The 20,132-nt window shown below is 38.1% G+C and overlaps 1 protein-coding gene across 2 annotated transcripts in view; it reads right to left on the bottom strand.

Moving 5' to 3' along the window:
* The window catches only part of LOC149015885 (methyltransferase), a 43,746-nt gene extending 30,982 nt beyond the window's left edge, over window positions 1–12,764 (bottom strand). For both annotated transcript variants that reach the window (XM_089156317.1, XM_089156316.1), the window contains exons 1-4: window positions 12,660–12,764; window positions 12,481–12,512; window positions 11,957–12,099; window positions 1,092–1,158 (exon numbers count right to left, since the gene is read on the bottom strand). In XM_089156317.1, the coding sequence (XP_089012443.1) occupies window positions 1,092–1,158; window positions 11,957–12,099; window positions 12,481–12,512; window positions 12,660–12,711 (294 nt within the window). In that variant the 5' untranslated portion in view covers window positions 12,712–12,764. The remainder of the gene's footprint in view (window positions 1–1,091; window positions 1,159–11,956; window positions 12,100–12,480; window positions 12,513–12,659) is intronic.
* Window positions 12,765–20,132: the final 7,368 nt, after the last annotated feature.

Genomic DNA, 20,132 nt, shown 5'->3' with positions numbered 1-20,132 from the left:
GTCTAAGTGAGCGAGACTTTATCCATTAAACTTTCCATTTCAAGCTTGATTTGTAGGCTGTAGCGAGAGACAACTTCAGATTCTGCGAGCTTCATTTATGAAGAAAATAAAGCAGCAATCATAGGGTTGATAGTACCAGTGGGCGTTGAACCACCAGAAAGTTTAGAGTATATTTGTGTACACTAATCTGAATTACATCATGTCTGAGGATAAAACTGACATAAGACCACTATAACCGAGATTATGGCAACATCTATTTCATACCGTATTTCTAGACAAAAACTTGAGGGGACTGTCAATTTCCACCAGTGGAAGAAAACAGTCAAGGTTGTGTTGACAGGCTGTGGGTAGCAAGACCATCTCACTGTGTCCACAGAGAAAGAGATACAGAAAACCATAGATGCCTAAATCCTAGGACAGATGTTGAACTCCATGGAAAGGAACATTGTTGACTTAGACACATTGACAGTGCAGGAGTTGTGGGATTACCTAAATATTTTGTGTTCTGGACAGAACAATCTATCCTGCATCTATGAGATTCTGCGCAAGTTTTATAGGCTTGATAAGAAAGGAGGCCTTTAACCCAATATTTTGCTTACTTTAAGAAAATGTATGAAGAGTTGAATGCTATTTTACCTATTTAGTTGATTGGCATTGAGATGCAAAACCAGTGGGAACAACTTGTAATTATGGATTTTCAGGACTCAAGAAGGAAATTGATTCAGTTAGAGCACAAATTATGGGGGGAGATATGGTACCATCACTGTCTGAAACATTTAATTCAAGTACTCTGTGTTTCTAGAGAAAACCCACATGAGACCAGTTCTCCCAAGAGAAGACTGATTTTCTTTTGCTCGGGAAATATCTAGAACCCATCCAATGGTGGATTCCATATCATTTACACAAGATTCATGTAAGAGATGGAGTGCCCTGGACTATTCTATATCAGAGGACAGAAGGTTTGGCCTTCCTCCATATTTTTTTCTTTTTTCTTGGAGAAATTGGGATGGCCCCAGCACATAGATAATTCACGCAATCAACATTAAAGAAGCATCATTAAGAATATCTACAAAGTGGATCTAAGATTGTACCCAATCTTCAGACCTTATGTGCTGCATGACAGCCATGTCTTCCCGTTCCACCTGAACCTTCACATCACTGCATATGGTATAAGCAGATCAAGACAGAAAATATGAAAAAATATATTAAAATAGCACAACAGAAAGAGAATCCCAGTGAAACCCTCAAAGTATATTTCCACTTCTAAACAAATAAATGCACCGGTTAATTCCTTCAAAGGTAAAAAAGCAATGCCCACATACAAATAGCATCTTGATGGATAAAACAGTTACAGCTACCAGATTATTCAATCAGGTAACAAAAAGTAGGTAGATCAGACATACCAATGGAAGCATACTGTATATGATGGTGATACATTTGCTACTTTTATTTCTTTAAATGTGAAATGTAGGGCAAAGGCATTACTCCTAGCTTAAAGTATCATTTGTGACAGTAAATGGTTGATGGTGGGACAAAAGTGTATAGGATCCACACAAAGAGACAGTAGAAAAGAAAATAAATTACAAAATTATATAATTTACTATGACCTAGTGTCATAACTATCACTCCAGTTGGTCAATTTCAAATTTCAACTAGGATTTAAGAGACTATAACAGATGACTTTATCACAGCTAGGCTTTTCTTGGTTGAGTTCAAATTTCAGAGTCAACAATAGCATGACCACTAAACCCTGTGAATATTTCGGTTTTAGACTTTCAAGGTACAGAAATAAGCTTTAATGGTTTCCGACTCTCATAAATCCGCAGAATGATGAGATAAAAAAGGTATCAAAGAATGAAAATAGAAGCAACAATTGCCACTAATCTACTGGAGTTCTTGCATTGCTTCTTAGTCCTATTCAGGTATACTTATTTTTAGAATTTCTGGATTGAGTATACATTATGGTAAAAGTATTCCTAGAATAGCCCATCCACCATGGAAAATACACGATATCAGCAATCCTAGAATTTTGAATTTTTCCCTTTAAACTCTGGGCCAACTCTATCTGGACCGAAATTGATAGTCAGTAGGGGACATGGATTCTATCTGTCAACAAAACTGCAATACCATGCTTTTGTGACTAAAAGGCATAACTAGGTAGGAAGTCCATAGATTCCATAATGGCACTCCTCTGGACACTTCCTATGTGCTATCTGTTGAAGTATATGCAAGTTTGGACTATTTTACTGTTCATGTTACTGTTCACGTGAATAGTAAAAACTGCATAGTTTCTATTTCTAATGTAGGAGTCTTGCTACATAAGTTTTGGGAGTTTTTAGAAAGCATAGTTTCTATTTTGGTGGTAGTTTCTATTTTCAGAATTTTCTATTTTAGGAGCTAGAAAGTTACTAAAGTTGTAATTTTTTGTTTCCTTTTTCTAAAGGACAATTACTTGTCTCTCAAGTTGTATTAGATTCATTAGAAGCTATAAATAAAAGGGCTCTGTGATTCTAGACTCTTAAGCAAGAATCACAAGCCTCTTCTACTAGTTCTTCATCTCTCTTCTCTTCTTCTTCTTCTCTCTTTTCTTTGTTCAAGTTCAGCTGCTATTTTGATTATTTAATGTTTGTTTCCTAACATGGCATCAAAGCAAGTTTAATCAACTTAGGGACCGTTTTCTCTCTCTTGGCTGCCCAGTTTTTTTCTTCTTCTTTTTTTTTCCTTTTTCTTATCTAGGGCAGCCCCAACCTTCGCTACAGTAATTGTGCATGGCTGTCCTTCTTCTTTAACTTTTGAAGCACCAAGTATCTATGCATTAATACTACAAAAAGTCCCTAAGCTTTTTGGGGATATGTCTACCTATTTGATTCAACTGAGGCTACTACTACCCTTTTTTTGTGTGCAAATTTGAAGTTCAATCTGCACTATACTGATGTCTTGGGATTCCTCTTGATTCTTGCAAAGATATGCCCATAATTCGGATTGTAAGACCTAAGTATTGTCTTCCATTGTTTGTGCTATAAATTTAGTTGCAAGTCATATAATAGTACCCCTGTTTCATTGAATTTCTCTCTTCTGAAAAATTCTGCTGCTACCTTCTTGCTTTACTACTTCTTCCGTTGTTTATTTCAGAATCAAGTTTAGCCTTCTTTTTATCTAATACTTCTACAAAGACCTAGAGGACTATTTTTCCTTCATATCGAGATCTATTAGAGTTTCAAATCTAGCAGAAGTTTGCTGCTATGGTTCGAGATCTGATATTATTTGCTCTGCAGCAACTGTTATTGCACTTCTTCCGGGTGGATTGCTACAACGACTACTGCAATTTTGAGATTCCAAGCTGGTTCAATATATTTTTTTTCCTGATCTAATTTGCTCCTGCCTAAGGGTTAGCGGTGGTCCATAATTTTTTTTCCCCCTTGGTGCACAAGACTTTGTCCTGTGAAACGATTTTTTGCTGTTTGATCAACTTTATTGGTGAACAATACACTGCTCTGTGGCTGCTACTTTTCTTTCTAGGGTTTCTTTTGTGTTCATACTTTAAGATGCTTGTCACTGTTTATCATTAATTGTCCACATGTAATGCTACACATGAGGGGGAGAATGGTACCTTATTCTATATCTACTCAAGATGTGCTGATGGATATTATTTGTGAAGATCTTTGTCCTCAACTTATGGCATTCTACAATGATATCATTACATGTCTTTACCTATATTGTGCTTTACCTAACTACTTGGTCCGTAGAAACCCATACTACCTTACCTACTTGGTCCGCAGTAACCCATACTGTCTTTTACCTTACCTATTTGGTCCGCAGTAACCCATACTGTCTTTTACCTTATCTATTTGGTTCACAGTAACTCATACTGTCTTTTACCTTACCTACTTGGTCTATAGTAACCCATACTGTCTTTTACCTTACCTACTTAGTCCGCATTAACCCATAATATCTTTTACCCTATCTATTTGGTCCATAGTAACCCATACTACCTTACCTACTTGGTCCACAGTAACCTATACTGTCTTTTACCTACCTACTTGGTCCACAGTAATCAATATTGCCTTTTACCTACCTATACTTTGCCTAGTACTTGCCTTCTTGTGAAGCATTTATATGGACATTGGAGTTGTAATTTTGAAGATTTAGTATGGATATTTCTCCCTACTACTAGCATTATGTGGATGGTGTCTTTGATCCTGCTATACTCATGGACATTGGAGTTGCAATTTTGAAGATTTAGTGTAGATATTTCTCCTACTACCGGCATTATATGGATAGTATCTTTGATCCTGTTATACTTATGGACTTTGTTCGTCTTCAACATTGTCGATTGTTCTTATTATTGGATGGTTCTATTGACATGAAGAATTAAAGTTTTTTTTAAGTTAGTCTTGATCATCTCCTGGGTGAAGTTTTCTCAGTGTTTATTGACATCTGCCATTGCTACACGATTCAAGATTGGTGCTACCTTTCAAGTTTATTCTTATTGTGCAAGTTGAAGTTTTCTTTGTGTACACTCCAGCTTGAGGGGGAGTGTTGAAGTATATGCAAGTCTGGAATATTTTACTGTTCATGTTACTGTTCACGTGAACAGTAAATGCTGTTCACATGAACAGTAAAAACTGCATAGTTTCTATTTCTAATGTAGGAGTCTTGCTACATAAGTTTTGGGAGTTTTTAGAAAGCATAGTTTCTATTTTGGTGGTAGTTTCTATTTTCAGAATTTTCTATTTTAGGAGCTAGGAAGTTACTAAAGTTGTAACTTTTTGTTTCCTTTTTCTAGAGGACAATTACTTGTCTCTCAAGTTGTATTAGATTCATTAGAAGCTATAAATAAAAGGGCTCTAGTGATTCTAGACTCTTAAGCAAGAATCACAAGCCTCTTCTACTAGTTCATCTCTCTTCTCTTCTTCTTCTTCTCTCTTTTCTTTGTTCAAGTTCAGCTGCTGTTTTGATTATTTAATTCTTGTTTCCTAACACTATCCAAACCATGCTTCCTGACAACTACTTGCAAGAAAAAATATTCACAAATATTTTCAGTTAATTATTCTTTCGTTTTCACTACTACCTATCTTGGGGAGGCTATATATTAATGTTCCAATTGTTTTTTCACTTGAAAACATATTCTAACTAGGAAACAAGAAGCAGTTAAGTAGGTCATATAACTTGACCTTTACAAGGACAGTGAATTATTGAACAAAAACTAACTTAACCTAATTAGAAATGGATTAGACAGCCTCTGCCCAACTGAAATTATACAGCAAACAAGAAAACTATGAGATGAAACCATTTATTGGTATGCTGCTAGGCAGCATATTGTAGCCTCAATTGAATGAGGACCAAACTTCCAAGATCTGTAGGCAGGGTCTATTCCAGTCTCCAAATAATGAGTTCAGGTTAATTCGGGCACTGGTGACCATTATGTAGTTTGAACCAATAGCTTTTAAGCCATGGTTAGAACAGATAGGTAGTGTTGGTTTCATACGAGGTAGTCTTGGTTGGGTTTGGAGGGTCTGCGGTATGTTTCAAGAAGTCTCAAAAGATAGGGTAAAAGGGAAGGGGGCCACACACACATGTGCCAGAGGGGAGGGGTTAAAGTTGAGAGAGGTTTGATGAGATAGTTTAGGGGGACCTAATGAAAATGGAATGGAATGAAACTCGGATTGAGACTAGAACTAGTTGCCTAGGAGAAACCAAATTTCATCAAGTCTGCATGATGAAATCTGAAGTTCTGACGAGTTTTGGTTTGGAGGGAAAAGGGGTGTCAAAATCAAGAATAGGAAGAGGGTTTGGGGACTATGGGGTCACGATGATGATATGGTTGCTGAAGTTTGGATAGACTGTGATGGATGGTTGTGAAGTCATGATAGTTATTGAGTTGGGATGAAAGAAGGGATTGAACCTAGGTTTACGGGGTTGAAACAGAAAATGGAGAATGAGAAGGGGATGGGGTAGGCTTCTGGGGTGTTTTTTTTTTTTTTTTTTTTTTTTGGGGGGGGGGGGGTTGGGGTGGGCTGTAGAACCTTGACTCAAGTAGGGATGGAGTTATAGAAGGCTGTCCTTTCAGCCACGGCAAGAATCCAGCCTTGACCTCACCTTGGAGCTTAATGGTTCTTCAATCTTGGACCTTCCAAATTGAAGAAACACACATTGCAGCACCAATACTCAAAAGGGTGATTCAAACTGAGGATAAAGTTATTGATAATCTAAACTGTGGTTTCCTGTGAAGTGGATGGACTTATTTATAGCCTGAAATCCTAATGTGAATAGGATTTCTGTAACTGAAAATCAAAACTGGCCTGACTTCAACAAGAAAAATAAAAACTAACTTGCTAGCTAATCTGGTCTTTATCAGACCTGTAGATGGACCTGGACCCAAACTGTGGGCCTTCAATGACACATTAATTTAAATAAAAACCAATATACCACTCTGATTGGGAAGAACTATAAAACTGCCACTGCCCAATCAAACCAAGCTAGAACCATGAGGGAAACAAAAACGAACCTAAGAAAGTGGTGCTTGTATTGCTGGGCAGCAAGGCAAGGCGCTTCTTGGACTTCCATTTGGTGTGGGAAGGTTTGGCTCTTGCATCACAGCAGGTACTAGGAGCTAGGCAGAAACTCGAGGACCTTCCCTAGGACTTCAACTTAGTGTGGGTCTGGCTCCCACATCATCAGGACTGTCTTAGCCTGTTCATGGAAAACTCAGTTACTAGGTTGACTGTAAAGATTTCCCAACGATTGACTTTTTTAGCTGACCTTCGTCATCCCTACTTATTGAATAAAAACTGACTTAAGTAAACCTTTTTTAAAAGAGAAAGACTAAGATTATCATTGTGCGGTTGCAATAATAGCTGTAATATTATCATAGTGTTGTTGCAATAGGCCTGTTGCTGTAATAACCAAAATAAATTGCAGTGTTATATAGTCATATGTCAATAGGGATTCAAAAACTAAAAGCTTCATCAATTCTTATTTTTGATCATTGGTTGTTAATTTATTTTTATTTTGGCAAATTGATTTTCAAAAATGACTATCTTTTAGCCTCCTAATTCCTGTGGATCCAACCATATTTTCAAAACTATTCTAGTAGTTATAAGGATTTGATTTTGATTCTTTTATGATAGCAATCAGCGTTGAAGCCAATGTGCGTCACAAGAAGGTCTTTGTTTTCTCATTCCACAAAAGATGAGGACCATTGCGCATGCCTCAGGTCCAAATTGCCTACCAAGAAAAATTCAAATAAATAAATAAAGGGACCAAATTCAAACTACCATTTCAGGACGACTTTAGTCTAAGGTTCCCACTATGTTTAAAGGGCTGATATAATATGTCCTACGTGCATTTGGCCCCAAAAAACGAATATCAACTCAACCCTTCAACTATGAGTTTTGCTCCTGTATGCATATGGATCAAGCTGACAACAATATAGCACATAATTATTTAATATTCTTCAATGGACCATTTGTTTTTCTTTTTAATGTTTGCTCATATTATTGAAGATAAGAGTCATTTGATTGCTATATCTTAACCAATACATATATTCATGATAAAGGAACCAAGTGAGGTTCACCAGGGAAAAAATTTCAACAGAATTTCACTAGAACCAATTACCTTTTCCAAGGCTTGCTATGGATATTCACTGCTTTATTTAATGCAATGAGGCCCTTCTCCAAAATCCAATTTTCAGTTGCTTTATAATCTATTCAAGCCACTTACCTTTCCCAACTCTTTTTCTGTCTACAGAAGAAATAAGAACCTGACAAAACGAAATCAAGAAGAAGAGAGTAGGAGACAGGCTATCTCAGCCCTTTGGTCTCTCACCCTTGTCTCAGATATTGAACATGGATTTTACTCCATAATTGAGGCTACTAAGCCACAAATTCAAATTCTCCAAAGTCTAATTTTTCTATTGCAATAAAAATGACCCATTATCAACACTAGAAACTTGAAAATATACAAATTACTAAATAAAGCTAAGCAACTACAATATGAACTTCCCGTAAATCTAGTGCCACTGATCTAAACAGGAATTACTAAAATAGTAGGTACCTGATTAAAATAAGTATACTTTATAAAACTGGAAATAAAAACTAATCTATGGCAGCATCACGTTAGAATCTCCCTCCACTTGATGGACCCACAAGATATTCTATAACCATTCCCCAATAAGTCATATGTTGGCTGTGTCACTGTTCACGTAAACAGTGACATGAATAGTGCTTTGACTTTTCTTCTTTATTCATGCTTCATTTTGGAGTGGGGCTGCCTAATGTGATGATCCATCGAATCAATGGAAACTTGCTACATCATCAGACCAGGATGCTCTCACGCCAGTTGCATCCCACACCCTGGTGAGCTGGTTATCTAGCTTGTTCCTAAGGATGCATGTGAGCTTGTAATCTACATCAGACTAATGTTATTTATGTCCAAGAGAAAGCAAGATGTTAGGAGTCCGAAATTGTAACCTTTGTTTTTCATCTAGCTTATGTTAGTGGAGACAACTTTAAATATCAACACCAGTTTTTCCCCCCTTTTTTTTAAGGTAAGTATCATGTATAAAGAAGTACAGAAAAAGGTTATCTCAAAAACGCTTTCTGGACATTCCTAGAATAAGGCGAAAGAAAGACCCTGCAGCAAGCAGAAGTTCCTAGATGGGAACAAGAATTATAATGACAATGAACTTCTTTTCCATAGCTGACTATATCATGATAATAAACTCTTCACCAAACGCTCTAAGGTGTAGTGTTGGATCCAAGGGATTAAAGGCTTTTCCTGCAATGCAATCTCCATCAAACTCCTTACTCTGTTAAGCATCACAACGGTTTAGAACCCTGCTCTTATATGTTTGAGCACTCGAAAGTAGTTCCTACCATGAAGCATGTCCACTGCCAACTAAGGATAATTTGATAGATGTACAAAAGAAATTGTTATCAATGAAAATGCTGAATCCATTTTGAATATCCAGTAGTTCCATACTCAGAATGGGAAAGATCATCACTTGTACCCAAATACACCAAGACTGGACTCCCTTCTCCATTTCTGATCAATCCACCAAAGGAGGCCATGTCATTGAAAAGGTAACCATCATCCATCACAATACAATGCCATCATGCTATTTAGAGGAGGAAACCTTTAACAAGCTTTAGGGACTTGAGCTGTCCAGCATCCACAAATTCTAGATCCCCCACTTCTCTGCTAAAAATAGCATCTTTGGCATCAAGTTTCTCCCACTGGCCAAATAGCATTACTACATTACCCTCTATATCTGCCAAGGCAGTTCTTTACGTAACTTACAGGTTATCAAGGTTATTAAAGCGGCAAAGCGACCAAAGCGATTAGAGTTCCGTCTTGGCGGTTAGGCGACTAAGCAGCGCTTAGGCGGCAATAAAGCGACCAAAGCGGTTTTGTCAATATTTTTAATATAACTACTTTTAAACTACTTTTTGATACAAATACTTTTTATAATAAACTAAAGTACTAAACAAACATTCAACAATCACATTCATAAAAATAAAAATAAAAAAGAATACAAGAATCACAATTATGAAAAATTATCCAAAAAATGATTAAAAACATAACTTCATCTAATCAAGCATCATAAGATTTATAACAATAATTATGTAGTATATACTATATCAGTAATCAACATGAAAAATGAAAATGAAAGTAGTAATTTTACATTCTTACTTACTTCTATGATAATGTGACGCCAAATAAGTGTCTTGTACTCTTGTGCATCGATCAGTAATCAGAATTAATGAATCCATTTTTTCCTTTTTTTAACCAAATAGTGCCGACATGATAAATTAATAGATCTCATTATTCCGATTTCCAAGTCATTGTTTATTTAATGATTCATTGATTATCAATGTTGAATATGGCTCATGCTTCACATTTTGTTGCCGACAGGCACTTCGGGCCTCGGAGTTCATTTGCAAATTGGGCCTTGATTCTGAAATGGCTCACATATTTAAATTTACATACAGCATTATAGAATAAATTATGATTAAAAAAAAAAGAAAAAATAATATGCACAAATTACAAAATGTAAAAAAAAACGGTTACTTTAGCATCTAAGCGGCAATATGGCGCAAAAGGCGGCAAAGCGGTAGTACCTAAGCAAAAAAGCGGCAAGAAATCAGCCCGTTAGTTAAGCGGCAACAGTTTAAGCAGTTTAAAAACTGCTTAGGTGCGCCTAGGCGAACGCTTTGATAACCATGCAGGTTATAAAACATAATTTAATTTGGATATTGCATTAAGTTCCTCTTGATCAATGTACCTTACAACAATAAACCTTGTCCCAACTAAATGGTGTCGGCTACATGGATTCTTGCTCTCCAATCAGTTCTGTTCGAGGCCATGCTAGATACAAGGCCTAAGCTATACATATCCTTTCTCACCAATTCTCCTAAGGTTATCTTAGGTCTACCCCTAGCTCTTCTAGTTCCTTCAATATGGATTATATCACTTCTTTGTACAGGGGCATTTATAGGTCTCGGTTGAACGTGGTCGTGCCACCTCAAACGACTTTCTCGAAGCTTATCACTTATGGGAGCAACTCCTAGACCAACTCTAATATGATCATTTCTTATCTTATCCATCCTAGTTTTGCCACTCATCCATCTTAACATCCTCATTTCTGCTACACTGAGTTTATCTATATGATTCTTTTTAACAGCCCAACACTCTGCACTGTACATCATAGCTGGTCGAACAACAGTTCTATAAATTTTTCCTTTAAGCTTTAATGGAATATGACGATCACATAAGACCCCGGACGCACCTCTCCAGTTCATCCACCCTATTTTAATTCTTTGGGAAACCTCATCCTCCAAATCATCTCTTTTACTTATGATTGAACCTAGGTATCTAAAACAATCACTCTGAGTAATCTCTTTATCATCAAGTATCACCACCTCATCATCTGTCCGATCATGACTAAAGTTACAAACTAGATATTCTGTCTTCGATCTACTAAGTTTAAAGCCTTTTGATTCCAAAGCTACTCTCCATGATTCTAATTTGGTATTAATCCCCACTTGGGTCTCATCAATCAACACCATATCATTCGCAAAAAGCATACACCAGGGGACCTCATCTTGAATGTTTTTGGTTAATTCATCCATTACCAGTGCAAATAGATATGGGCTTAAAGTTGACCCTTGATATAGCCCAACTTATCGGGAATTCATTACTTTGTCCCCCCACTGTTCTAACACTAGTCACCAAACCATCATACATATCCTTAATTATATCTACATATTTACTTGCAACAGTTCTTTTCTCTAGTACTTGTCAAATTAACGCTCTAGGGACTCTATCATAAGCTTTTTCTAGGTCAATAAATACCATATAAAGGTCTTTCCTACAATCTCTATACCTTTCCATAAGTCTCCTAATTAGGTAAATAGCCTCCGTTGTAGATCTTCCCAGCATAAACCCAAATTGGATCTCCGTAACTGTAGTTAGGTGTCTCAAACGGGTTTCAATTATTCTCTCCCATAATTTCATCATATGACTCATCAATTTAATGCCCCTGTAGTTATTACAACTTTGAATATCTCCTTTATTTTTGTAAATTGGAACCACGATGCTTCTTGATCAATGTACCTTGTTTCTCTCTAATGTTTCACACCATTGCACACCAAATCTACCTTTAATATCTCCTTTCAATATAACTTAATTTCCGCAGACGGTTCTAAATCACATATGGATTTGCAACTTAGCCAAGACTTAAATTTAACCTGATGCCATACATAACATAATACATCAAATAGACATAAGCTATGAGCAACAATACAAAACAAAACCACCTGAACATAGAGTGCACCACCCATCTCAATAAGTAAAAGCATATTCTATGCCATCATCTTCATCAGAGATTAGTGAGGGAAAAAAAAAAAGCAATAACAGAACTATTGCATTTTAGAAGGTCAATGCAATGGATTACCCAGAATTTTTTGGATTGGAACGAATTTGTATATCCTCAACACTGCAATAGTACTTGAGTTTCTCCTTGTACTCTTCAACCAAAAGCTGAACACCAGGGGATCTTCTTCTCCCAACTGTTAATATACGTACAGGAAGTGCTCTCTGCCAATTTTAACAGATCAGAGAGGAAATCATATTTTACTTAAAATCTTTAAGTTGTGATTCAAACTTACCCCCAACACACTTACACACAAAAAACTCTCCCCACCATCAAACCTAATAATAAAACTTCAGAAGCTGAGACCAACAAAACCAAGGTAGCAGAGAGAACCTATGAAGATTTGGTGATGGAGGAGATTCAACTAAGTTTTCAGGCTCAATAAGTTGAATATGGCAATCTGGGCTTCTTCTTCTTCTTTCTTTTTTTTCTTTTCAGAATAAGAAGAGATAATCGTCGTGTATTTCCGGATTTCCATGGCAATGGTTAAGGTTTAACTAACTCAGAATTTTCAAAATTGATAAGAGTAGTTACAGAGACATTACCACTGACTGTCCCACGTATTTGCATTTTCTTCCTGCAAAACTCAACCATCAGAGACAAACAATGTTAAGGAATTTACAGAATAAGCATGCAAATTCAGAAAGTAAAGATTATAGATAAGGTCTAAATTCTAATAAGCTTATTCTGAAACAAACTTGAAGTGGAAATTTTCAAAAAAAACCTGGAGTTGGGCTCTTCGTATTAAAAGGATTGGAACTCAAGGAAATTAGCATTGAGAGAAAGAGAAATTCAATTTGCTAAAAACTCCGCTGTGGAACTAGGTGCGTCCACGCCTAGCTTAGCCAGGAACCAAATGGTTTCCGATTATATGGTTAACTTAAGAGAGGTATCAATTCGGTGCCGAAACCGAAACTGTCCCAATAAAGCTATACCGTTTAAAACGGTATTGTACGGTGTTTTATAAAAACGCAACGTACAGTATCCACTAGGTAACGGTTTTGGCTGGACGATATACGTTCTTTTTGTATCAACAGTTTTGGACGATATACGTTCTTTTTGTATCATATATGTAGGGGTGTCAATTTTCAATCCGAACTATTAAGACTGGACCAAACCGGTCCGTTATAGCCCGAACCAGCCTGACCTGAACCTTAATGGGCTAAGGGTCCTCAACCCAACGATTTCGGGATGGGCCGGGCCAGCCTGTGTGCGGCCCACTAGCCCGATGTGATAGGCCCAAACCACAGCCTGTTAACCTGTTAGTATAAATTAAATTAAAATATTAAATGAACCATTGAATTTGAACCCTAATAAGTAACAACCCTTATGGTTCAGTGTTTCAAATTTCATTTAAGTTTTACTGTTTCACTTTCACTATTTCAAAGAATCAAGGTTTCACTTTCACCCTTCAGTTCACTTTCCGTATTTCACATTTTTACCTTATCTTCTGTTCATCTTCTTGGCGACGGCGACGGCGATGGCAACTCCATAGCAGCAGCAAGCAAGCAACAGTGATTCCAGGTCTCCAACAACAACAAGCAAGCAGCATAGACTATGCTCAACTGCTTTTCTAGTCTTCATCTTCTTGGTTCTTCTTTCTCTCTCCCTTCATCTCATCGGCGATTAACCACGACTCTAGTAGAGCAACGATTGTGCTCGACTACTCTTCACTCTCTCTCTCTCTCTCTCTCTCTCTCTCTCTCTCTCTCTCTCTCTCTCTCTCTCTCCTCTTCATCTCTTCAAGGATTCTAGGTTACCTCACAATCACATCTTGCTGATTCTTCTTGTTGACGATCACAGAGTCACAGACCATCATATATTTTTGCTTTTATTTACTACTTTGGTAAAAAGATGTTATATTTTAAAAATGCCGAACTCACTAAAAGAAATGAAGAATAAACTTTTTGTTTTCAAAGTTTAAACCAATCCACATAATCATCTTCAACCTCAAGCATGTACCGTACGATTTTGTCTAAATAAAATAATAAATACTGGTGAGTGGTGATGATCTTGAATTGAATGAGGTTAACAAATAAGACTGTTATTTTTCCACTGCACAGGGTTTTGTTGACGATAAATAAAACTTGAAAAGCCTGATTTTGAACCTTAAATGATGAGTAGTATCTAACAGACTCTAAGTTACTTTCCAGTATTTGTTAATACCCTTTGTTTATTCCATTCAAAATAGATTTTTTTCGTAATGGTGTTTTTATTCCTGTGATATTCATAATCATATTTTGATAATTGTATGCCATGACCCATGATATAGGACCATGCATTGCTGCTAGCAGATATATTCCTTACCACAAGTAATTTCAAGTTGAGCCTTCATACAAATCCAATTTCATTGGGTGAAGACTATGAGGCTGGTCTACACATGACAGAAGAATCTATATTCTTTGTTTTTTGGGGTGGCAAGGGGGGGGGGGGGGTTTGGATCAAGCCAATGCCATCACAGGATCTACTTGTAGTCTTCTTCCTTTATCTTTTGTAGTTTTGTGTGTGAAAATCTAGGACTTGGAGTTGAGGAAAAATAAAAATAAATTTCAATATTGAATTTTAATTTAGTCCAAATCGTTAGCCCAAACCGAATCCAAACTGTTAGTCCAAAACCACTAGTCACCCCGAACCCAAATCGCATCAAACCGAAACCGCCTAGAATCGTTATCTTTTAAATGGGTTGTGTTTGGGTTAGGTTTTTTTAGCCCGAAACCGCTCCAAACAACACCATTGACATCCCCACATATATGATATAGCCTTTTCACAGCATTTTCGCATGGAAACTGCATCGAACCGTGAAAGCGACAAGGAGAGAGCAAATCAGGAAACAAACAACTGATATTTTCAAAATTTAATCAAATCCCTAGAATCTGCCTAAATTGTTGAATGTAATCCCTAAATTCACCTTCTGACTTTGCTGACCCAGTGTCAAAAGATTGAGAATCGTCTTACTCACTGGAAAGCCAAATCATTATCATATGCTCGCCGCCTAACCTTGGAAAAAGGTGGTTTTAGACAAAAGCATTTGTGAGTTGAACGTTGCAGCACTCATGAAACAACTTTGGCATCTTTGTCACTGTTAAACTAAATCAATGAAATGAATAGTTTTAGATCCTTTACCTTAGTGGTTTTCTGCAATGATCTAGACACTGGAGGTGCCTCTTTGCGTTCCCTTTCCCTTCTTTGAGCTTATGAACTCTATAGGTTATTTCCAAGCTTCCAAATCGGCAAACCATAATGATGGAGGTTCAAGCTAGCTTGGAGAATTCGTAGAGCATGGGAGAGTATTCTAAATCATGTGTTTTTGTTTGGTTTTCCACCCCTCTATTTATAATGTTTTCCCTCAACCCTAATTCCTTAATTAGGGTTTTCCATAGACTCATCTTAGGGAGGGAATTTTAGAGTCCTCTTTAGACTCAATTAAATAAAGGAGTAGTCATCTTAAACTACATAAACATCTTGCCGCCACCTATGGCGCAAATTGTAGTGGGACCCACCCACTAATATTAACATCTCCCACTCGCCACAAGGTGGCAGAGTTATTCAAATGCTCTCATCAACTCTAATCCTTTCAATGCGGAAATGGAACGTGTGACCTAAGAGGTAGGAGTGCTATATGAAGTCTCCATCTAACCAACATAGCACATTACTTGAAAATTATCTCATTATACCTTAAACAATTCAATTATACCCAGTTCCACATTCTCGATCACTCATAGTGAGCAATGTGAACTATTCTCATATGATGTACTCATGACTTTGTCCAATGACAAATCGCCCGGGCAATGAGTCACATCATTGATGGGTATAGAATGAAAAGTTTTCCCATAGCCCTCATGTCATTTGGATTATCCCCAACTACTTTCCCAGTCTTGCCCTGCGAGACCGCATCATCCATGATCCTAAGGAACAAGCTAAAGTAGCATCATTGGGTGTCCTCTTCGTGGCATAGTCTAAAGTAAAGGGTACAAGTAGGATCAACAAAATGTGATCCCGATGGCTCACACAGTGACGAAGCAGGGATCCATTCAATCACTCTCATCATCGGTCGATTTCAGCACATGCAACAAACATGCATGCTATGGCATAACTCCCACTGATATGGGCATGTCACAAAAGAAAAATACGCCATACGAATCTTGGTTCAGTCGCTATTTAAAACGCCTAACCTGATTCTTCTACAATCAGTCACACATTGACCAATTATAAAAGATTCACATTCGGCTACAATCCAGGCAACACAGAAATGTGATGATTCTAGGTACGACCATTGAGGTCTCATCTTAGTTCCAACTAAGGCGCCTGACATTGGTTTGAAAGCCCCCTAAAGCCTTACAAACCCTTAGGCTCATCTTGCTCGCTATCTACAAGCGCCAAGGTGAATTACCCATGTGAGTGGGTCAATTCCATGCCTGGTGACATCTTTATAAAATATACTAACTCACTGCATCACATCATCTGCATGTGAGAATAGGCTAAGACTTCTCACAAGTCTTCTAAGCCAAACTGCCTCTTGAACAGCAGCTGAGCATACTCAGCCTCCATCAGGACAAAACAATGCAAGTTTACTTCTTGCTACTCCAAGTAACAACTCCACCTCAAGGATAAAAAAAACATAACCTGAGGTAGACGTTCGCTCGTCTTGATCACTGCCCCAGTCAGCATCACTGTAACTTCTCAACCTTAATCTGAACCACTATATGTGAGCATGAGATTTGTCGTCCCACGAAGGTAACGGAAAATCATTTTCACTGCCTGCCAATGGGTAAGTCCTGGGTAACTTTGGTAACGACTGATCATCCCAACAGCATAGCAGATATCTGGGTGCGTGCATATCATCTCGTACATCAGACTACCAATCGCAGAGCATAGGGAACTCTTGACATTTGATTTTTTTTCTTCTTCATTCTTAGGGCATTTATCTAGGCTCAGTCTGCACGTTTTGTCCATTGGTGTGTCAATGGGCTTAGAATTTTGCATCAATCGTTCAAGGACTTTCTCTAAGTAAGTCTGTTGAGACAAACCAAGAAAGTTCTTTGAGCGATTCCTCACTATCTTGATGCCTAACACAAAGTTGGCTTCGCCTATGTCCTTCATCTCAAATGTGTAGGACATCCACTCTTTAGTGGCGATAATCATGAAAATGTCATTCTTGCTAAAAGGATATCATCGACATATAAAGAGAGAACTAAGAATCCTTTCTTGGACCGTTTTATATACACATAATGATCTTCTTCAATCACATCAAAGCCATTAGAAGTTACGGCATGATGAAATCTAAAATACCATTGTCTGGACGCTTGTTTGAGGCCATATATGGAACGTTTAAGGCGGAAAACTTTGCGCTCATGTCCCTTGGACTCAAAACCCACTGGTTGATCCATATAGATCTCTTCGTCCAGTTCTCCGTTGAGAAATGCCATTTTAATGTCCATTTGAAAGAGTTCAAGATCTAGTCTTGCCACAATGGACGACGAATGGATGCTATCCTCACCACAGGGGAGAATGTCTCATCATAGTCCACACCCTCTCTTGGGTGTAGCCTTTCGCCACAAGTCGTGCCTTATCAATTGATCCATCGGCCTTACGCTTAACCTTAAGAACCCATTTGTTCCCAATAGTTTTGCAATTAGGTGGAGGATCAACTAACTCCCAGACTTGGTTCTTTTCCATAGAACTCAACTCATCTTCTATAGCAGCCAACCATTTGTCCTTAGCATGTGATGATAGCACTTCCTTTAGGGATGTAGGCTCCTCCTCATCAGCTAAGGCACACAAAAGGGCGTCCCCTTCAATCTCGAATCGACGATGGGGAATATGTCCTCTTGTGCTTCTACGTGCATTGAGATCACAATTGTTTATGGGTGTGTCCCCACTAGGTACACTCCCACTAAGTTCACAGTCTGCATTCGTGCTCCCACTTGGTGCACTATGACCAATATCTTCTCTGGCGACTAAAGGATGTGTTCTTTCGCCACCCTCTCCAAGAGGATTTGGTATGCTGTGATCATCCTCTATCTCATAGAGGTCAAGATCTCTATGAACATCAGATAAACTAGGGTATCTGCTTCTAGAAACTCGACATCTCGTGACTCAATCTTAGTCATACCTCCACTTGGGTGTTCACCGTACATAATGTATCCCTTAGAGTTATTAAGATACTTCACACATATGCATTTCTTAGCTCTAGGACCTAACTTCCCGTACTTATGGGAAGAGGTGTGAACATACCAGCACAACCCCATGGTCGTAAATGTCCTAGAGCAGCCTTTGTACCTTTCCATAGCTCATAGGGTGTAGATGGTATTGACTGAGATGATCCTCTATTCAGGATATAGGCTGCAGTCTGAAGTGCATCCCCCCAAAAACTAATTGGGAGGTTTGCTTGCGCCATCATGGACCTAACCATGTCCAATAGAGTTCTATTCCTTCTTTCTGCTACACCATTTTGTTGCGGAGTGTTAGGAATAGTTAATTGTCTCACAATTCCTTTTTCTTCACACAATTTTTTAAATTGTTCAGATAAATATTTGCGTCCATGGTCAATTCGCAGAATTTTTAAATTCCTGCCTAATTGATTCTCAACCTCTGTCACAAAGCATTTGAAACAATCTAATGCTTCATGACGGTGAGCGATCAAATAAACATAACCATATCGTGAATGATCATCTATGAAAGTGAGAAAATAGGAGGTTCCATGTCTTGCCTTAACATTCATGGGTCCACAGATGTAAGAGCGTACTAACTCTAATGGTTGAGTTGATCTTAGTGCCTTTCCAAAAAGCTTTTGATGAGCCTTTCTAGCCAAACAAGGTTCACATATGGGTAGGTCTACTTTAGCGAGTGAGCCTAAAAGGTCGACTCTAGCTAACTGTGACATGTTGTCCTTCCCTATGTGACCTAATCTAGAATGCCATTTTACAGATTCTATATTACTGTCAACAATTAAAGAAAAAATAATTAGAGATAACCGGAATCAAATCTAATTTAAAAGCCATTGTCAAGAATGCAGTGGCCCCATATGGCCCCTTCAAATAACAAATCCAAAGCACTGTTGGAAAAATTGAAAGAATATCCAAAACTTAAAAGTGTTGAAACTGAAACTAAATTATGCATTATGTCTGGTGCATGGAGTACATCATGGAGGATCAACGTGCGGCCTGTTCGAAAGCTAAGTTGGACTGATCCAATGCCTTGAACATCAATGTTGGCGTTGTTTCCTACGTAAATTCTATGCACTCCTCATGACACTTTGCGATAATTTATGAAACTGCATCTTTCCCATGTGACGTTCCTGGTTGCTCCTGTATCAACAATCCAATCTGATTGTGTTAAGGCAACCAAAACATGTGTACTCGCAAAGGTACAAGGAAAAGATAAAGATGGTACCTTCTTTGACTCAATGCAATCACGAGCAAAGTGTCCCTTCTTTTGGCAGTTGTAGCACGTTATTGTGGACATGTCTTTCTTACCCCCACGCTTTCCACGTTTCTGTTTGACCATTCCCTCCCATTCCCTCCCTAGGTGCCAAGTTCCCGGTACCCTCTTGATTCCCTCTTTTAAGTCATTTACGTTTGAGCCATTTGTGTGCCAACCAAACACAACCTTAAATTCCCCGGTTCTTTGTTGTTCGATGAAAAGGAGAAAAATAGAAAAAGAGAAGGGGGGGGCCAACCAAGAGAGGTGGGGATGGAGTTTTGGAATGAAAAGGTGATGAGGTGGGGGTTTTTTTTTTATGGGAGAGGATTTGATGATGTTTTTTTTGGTGTTGGGCTTGGAGGTGCTCTCTATCTTGGTTTGAAGGCATTTCTACCTACTAGGTAAGTCACTTGACTTGTGTGCAAAACCCCTTTAGGTTTGGATTTGATCCTGGGCCTTCAATTCCCTGTTTTGGCCTTCTTTGTCTGCATTGGTCGACCGATTGGTCGGCTGGGCCAATCGACCAATCCACTCGACCAATGGGTGCTGTCTTTGGCAATTAGGTTGATTCTTGCTCTATTTAAGTCTAACCTCGAGTCCACTTCGTATTTGCTGCCTCCAAACCCTCTCGGAACGAACCAAAGACCTCTGCAAGTCATCTCTCTTGCATCCTTGGAGTTTTCTTGGCGGATCTTCGTCGGAACTCTTCTTTTTGCATCAAAAGGTATGTCTACTCTCTCTTCTTCTCCTACATCTTTGTTTTTCTTTCCTTTTT

The sequence above is a fragment of the Hakea prostrata genome, chromosome 5 (assembly GCF_041222555.1).
Source record: "Hakea prostrata isolate BN-2017 chromosome 5, UWA_Hpros_2, whole genome shotgun sequence".
Lineage (NCBI taxonomy): Eukaryota > Viridiplantae > Streptophyta > Magnoliopsida > Proteales > Proteaceae > Hakea > Hakea prostrata.
This window is presented reverse-complemented; position numbering and strand designations above follow the sequence as displayed.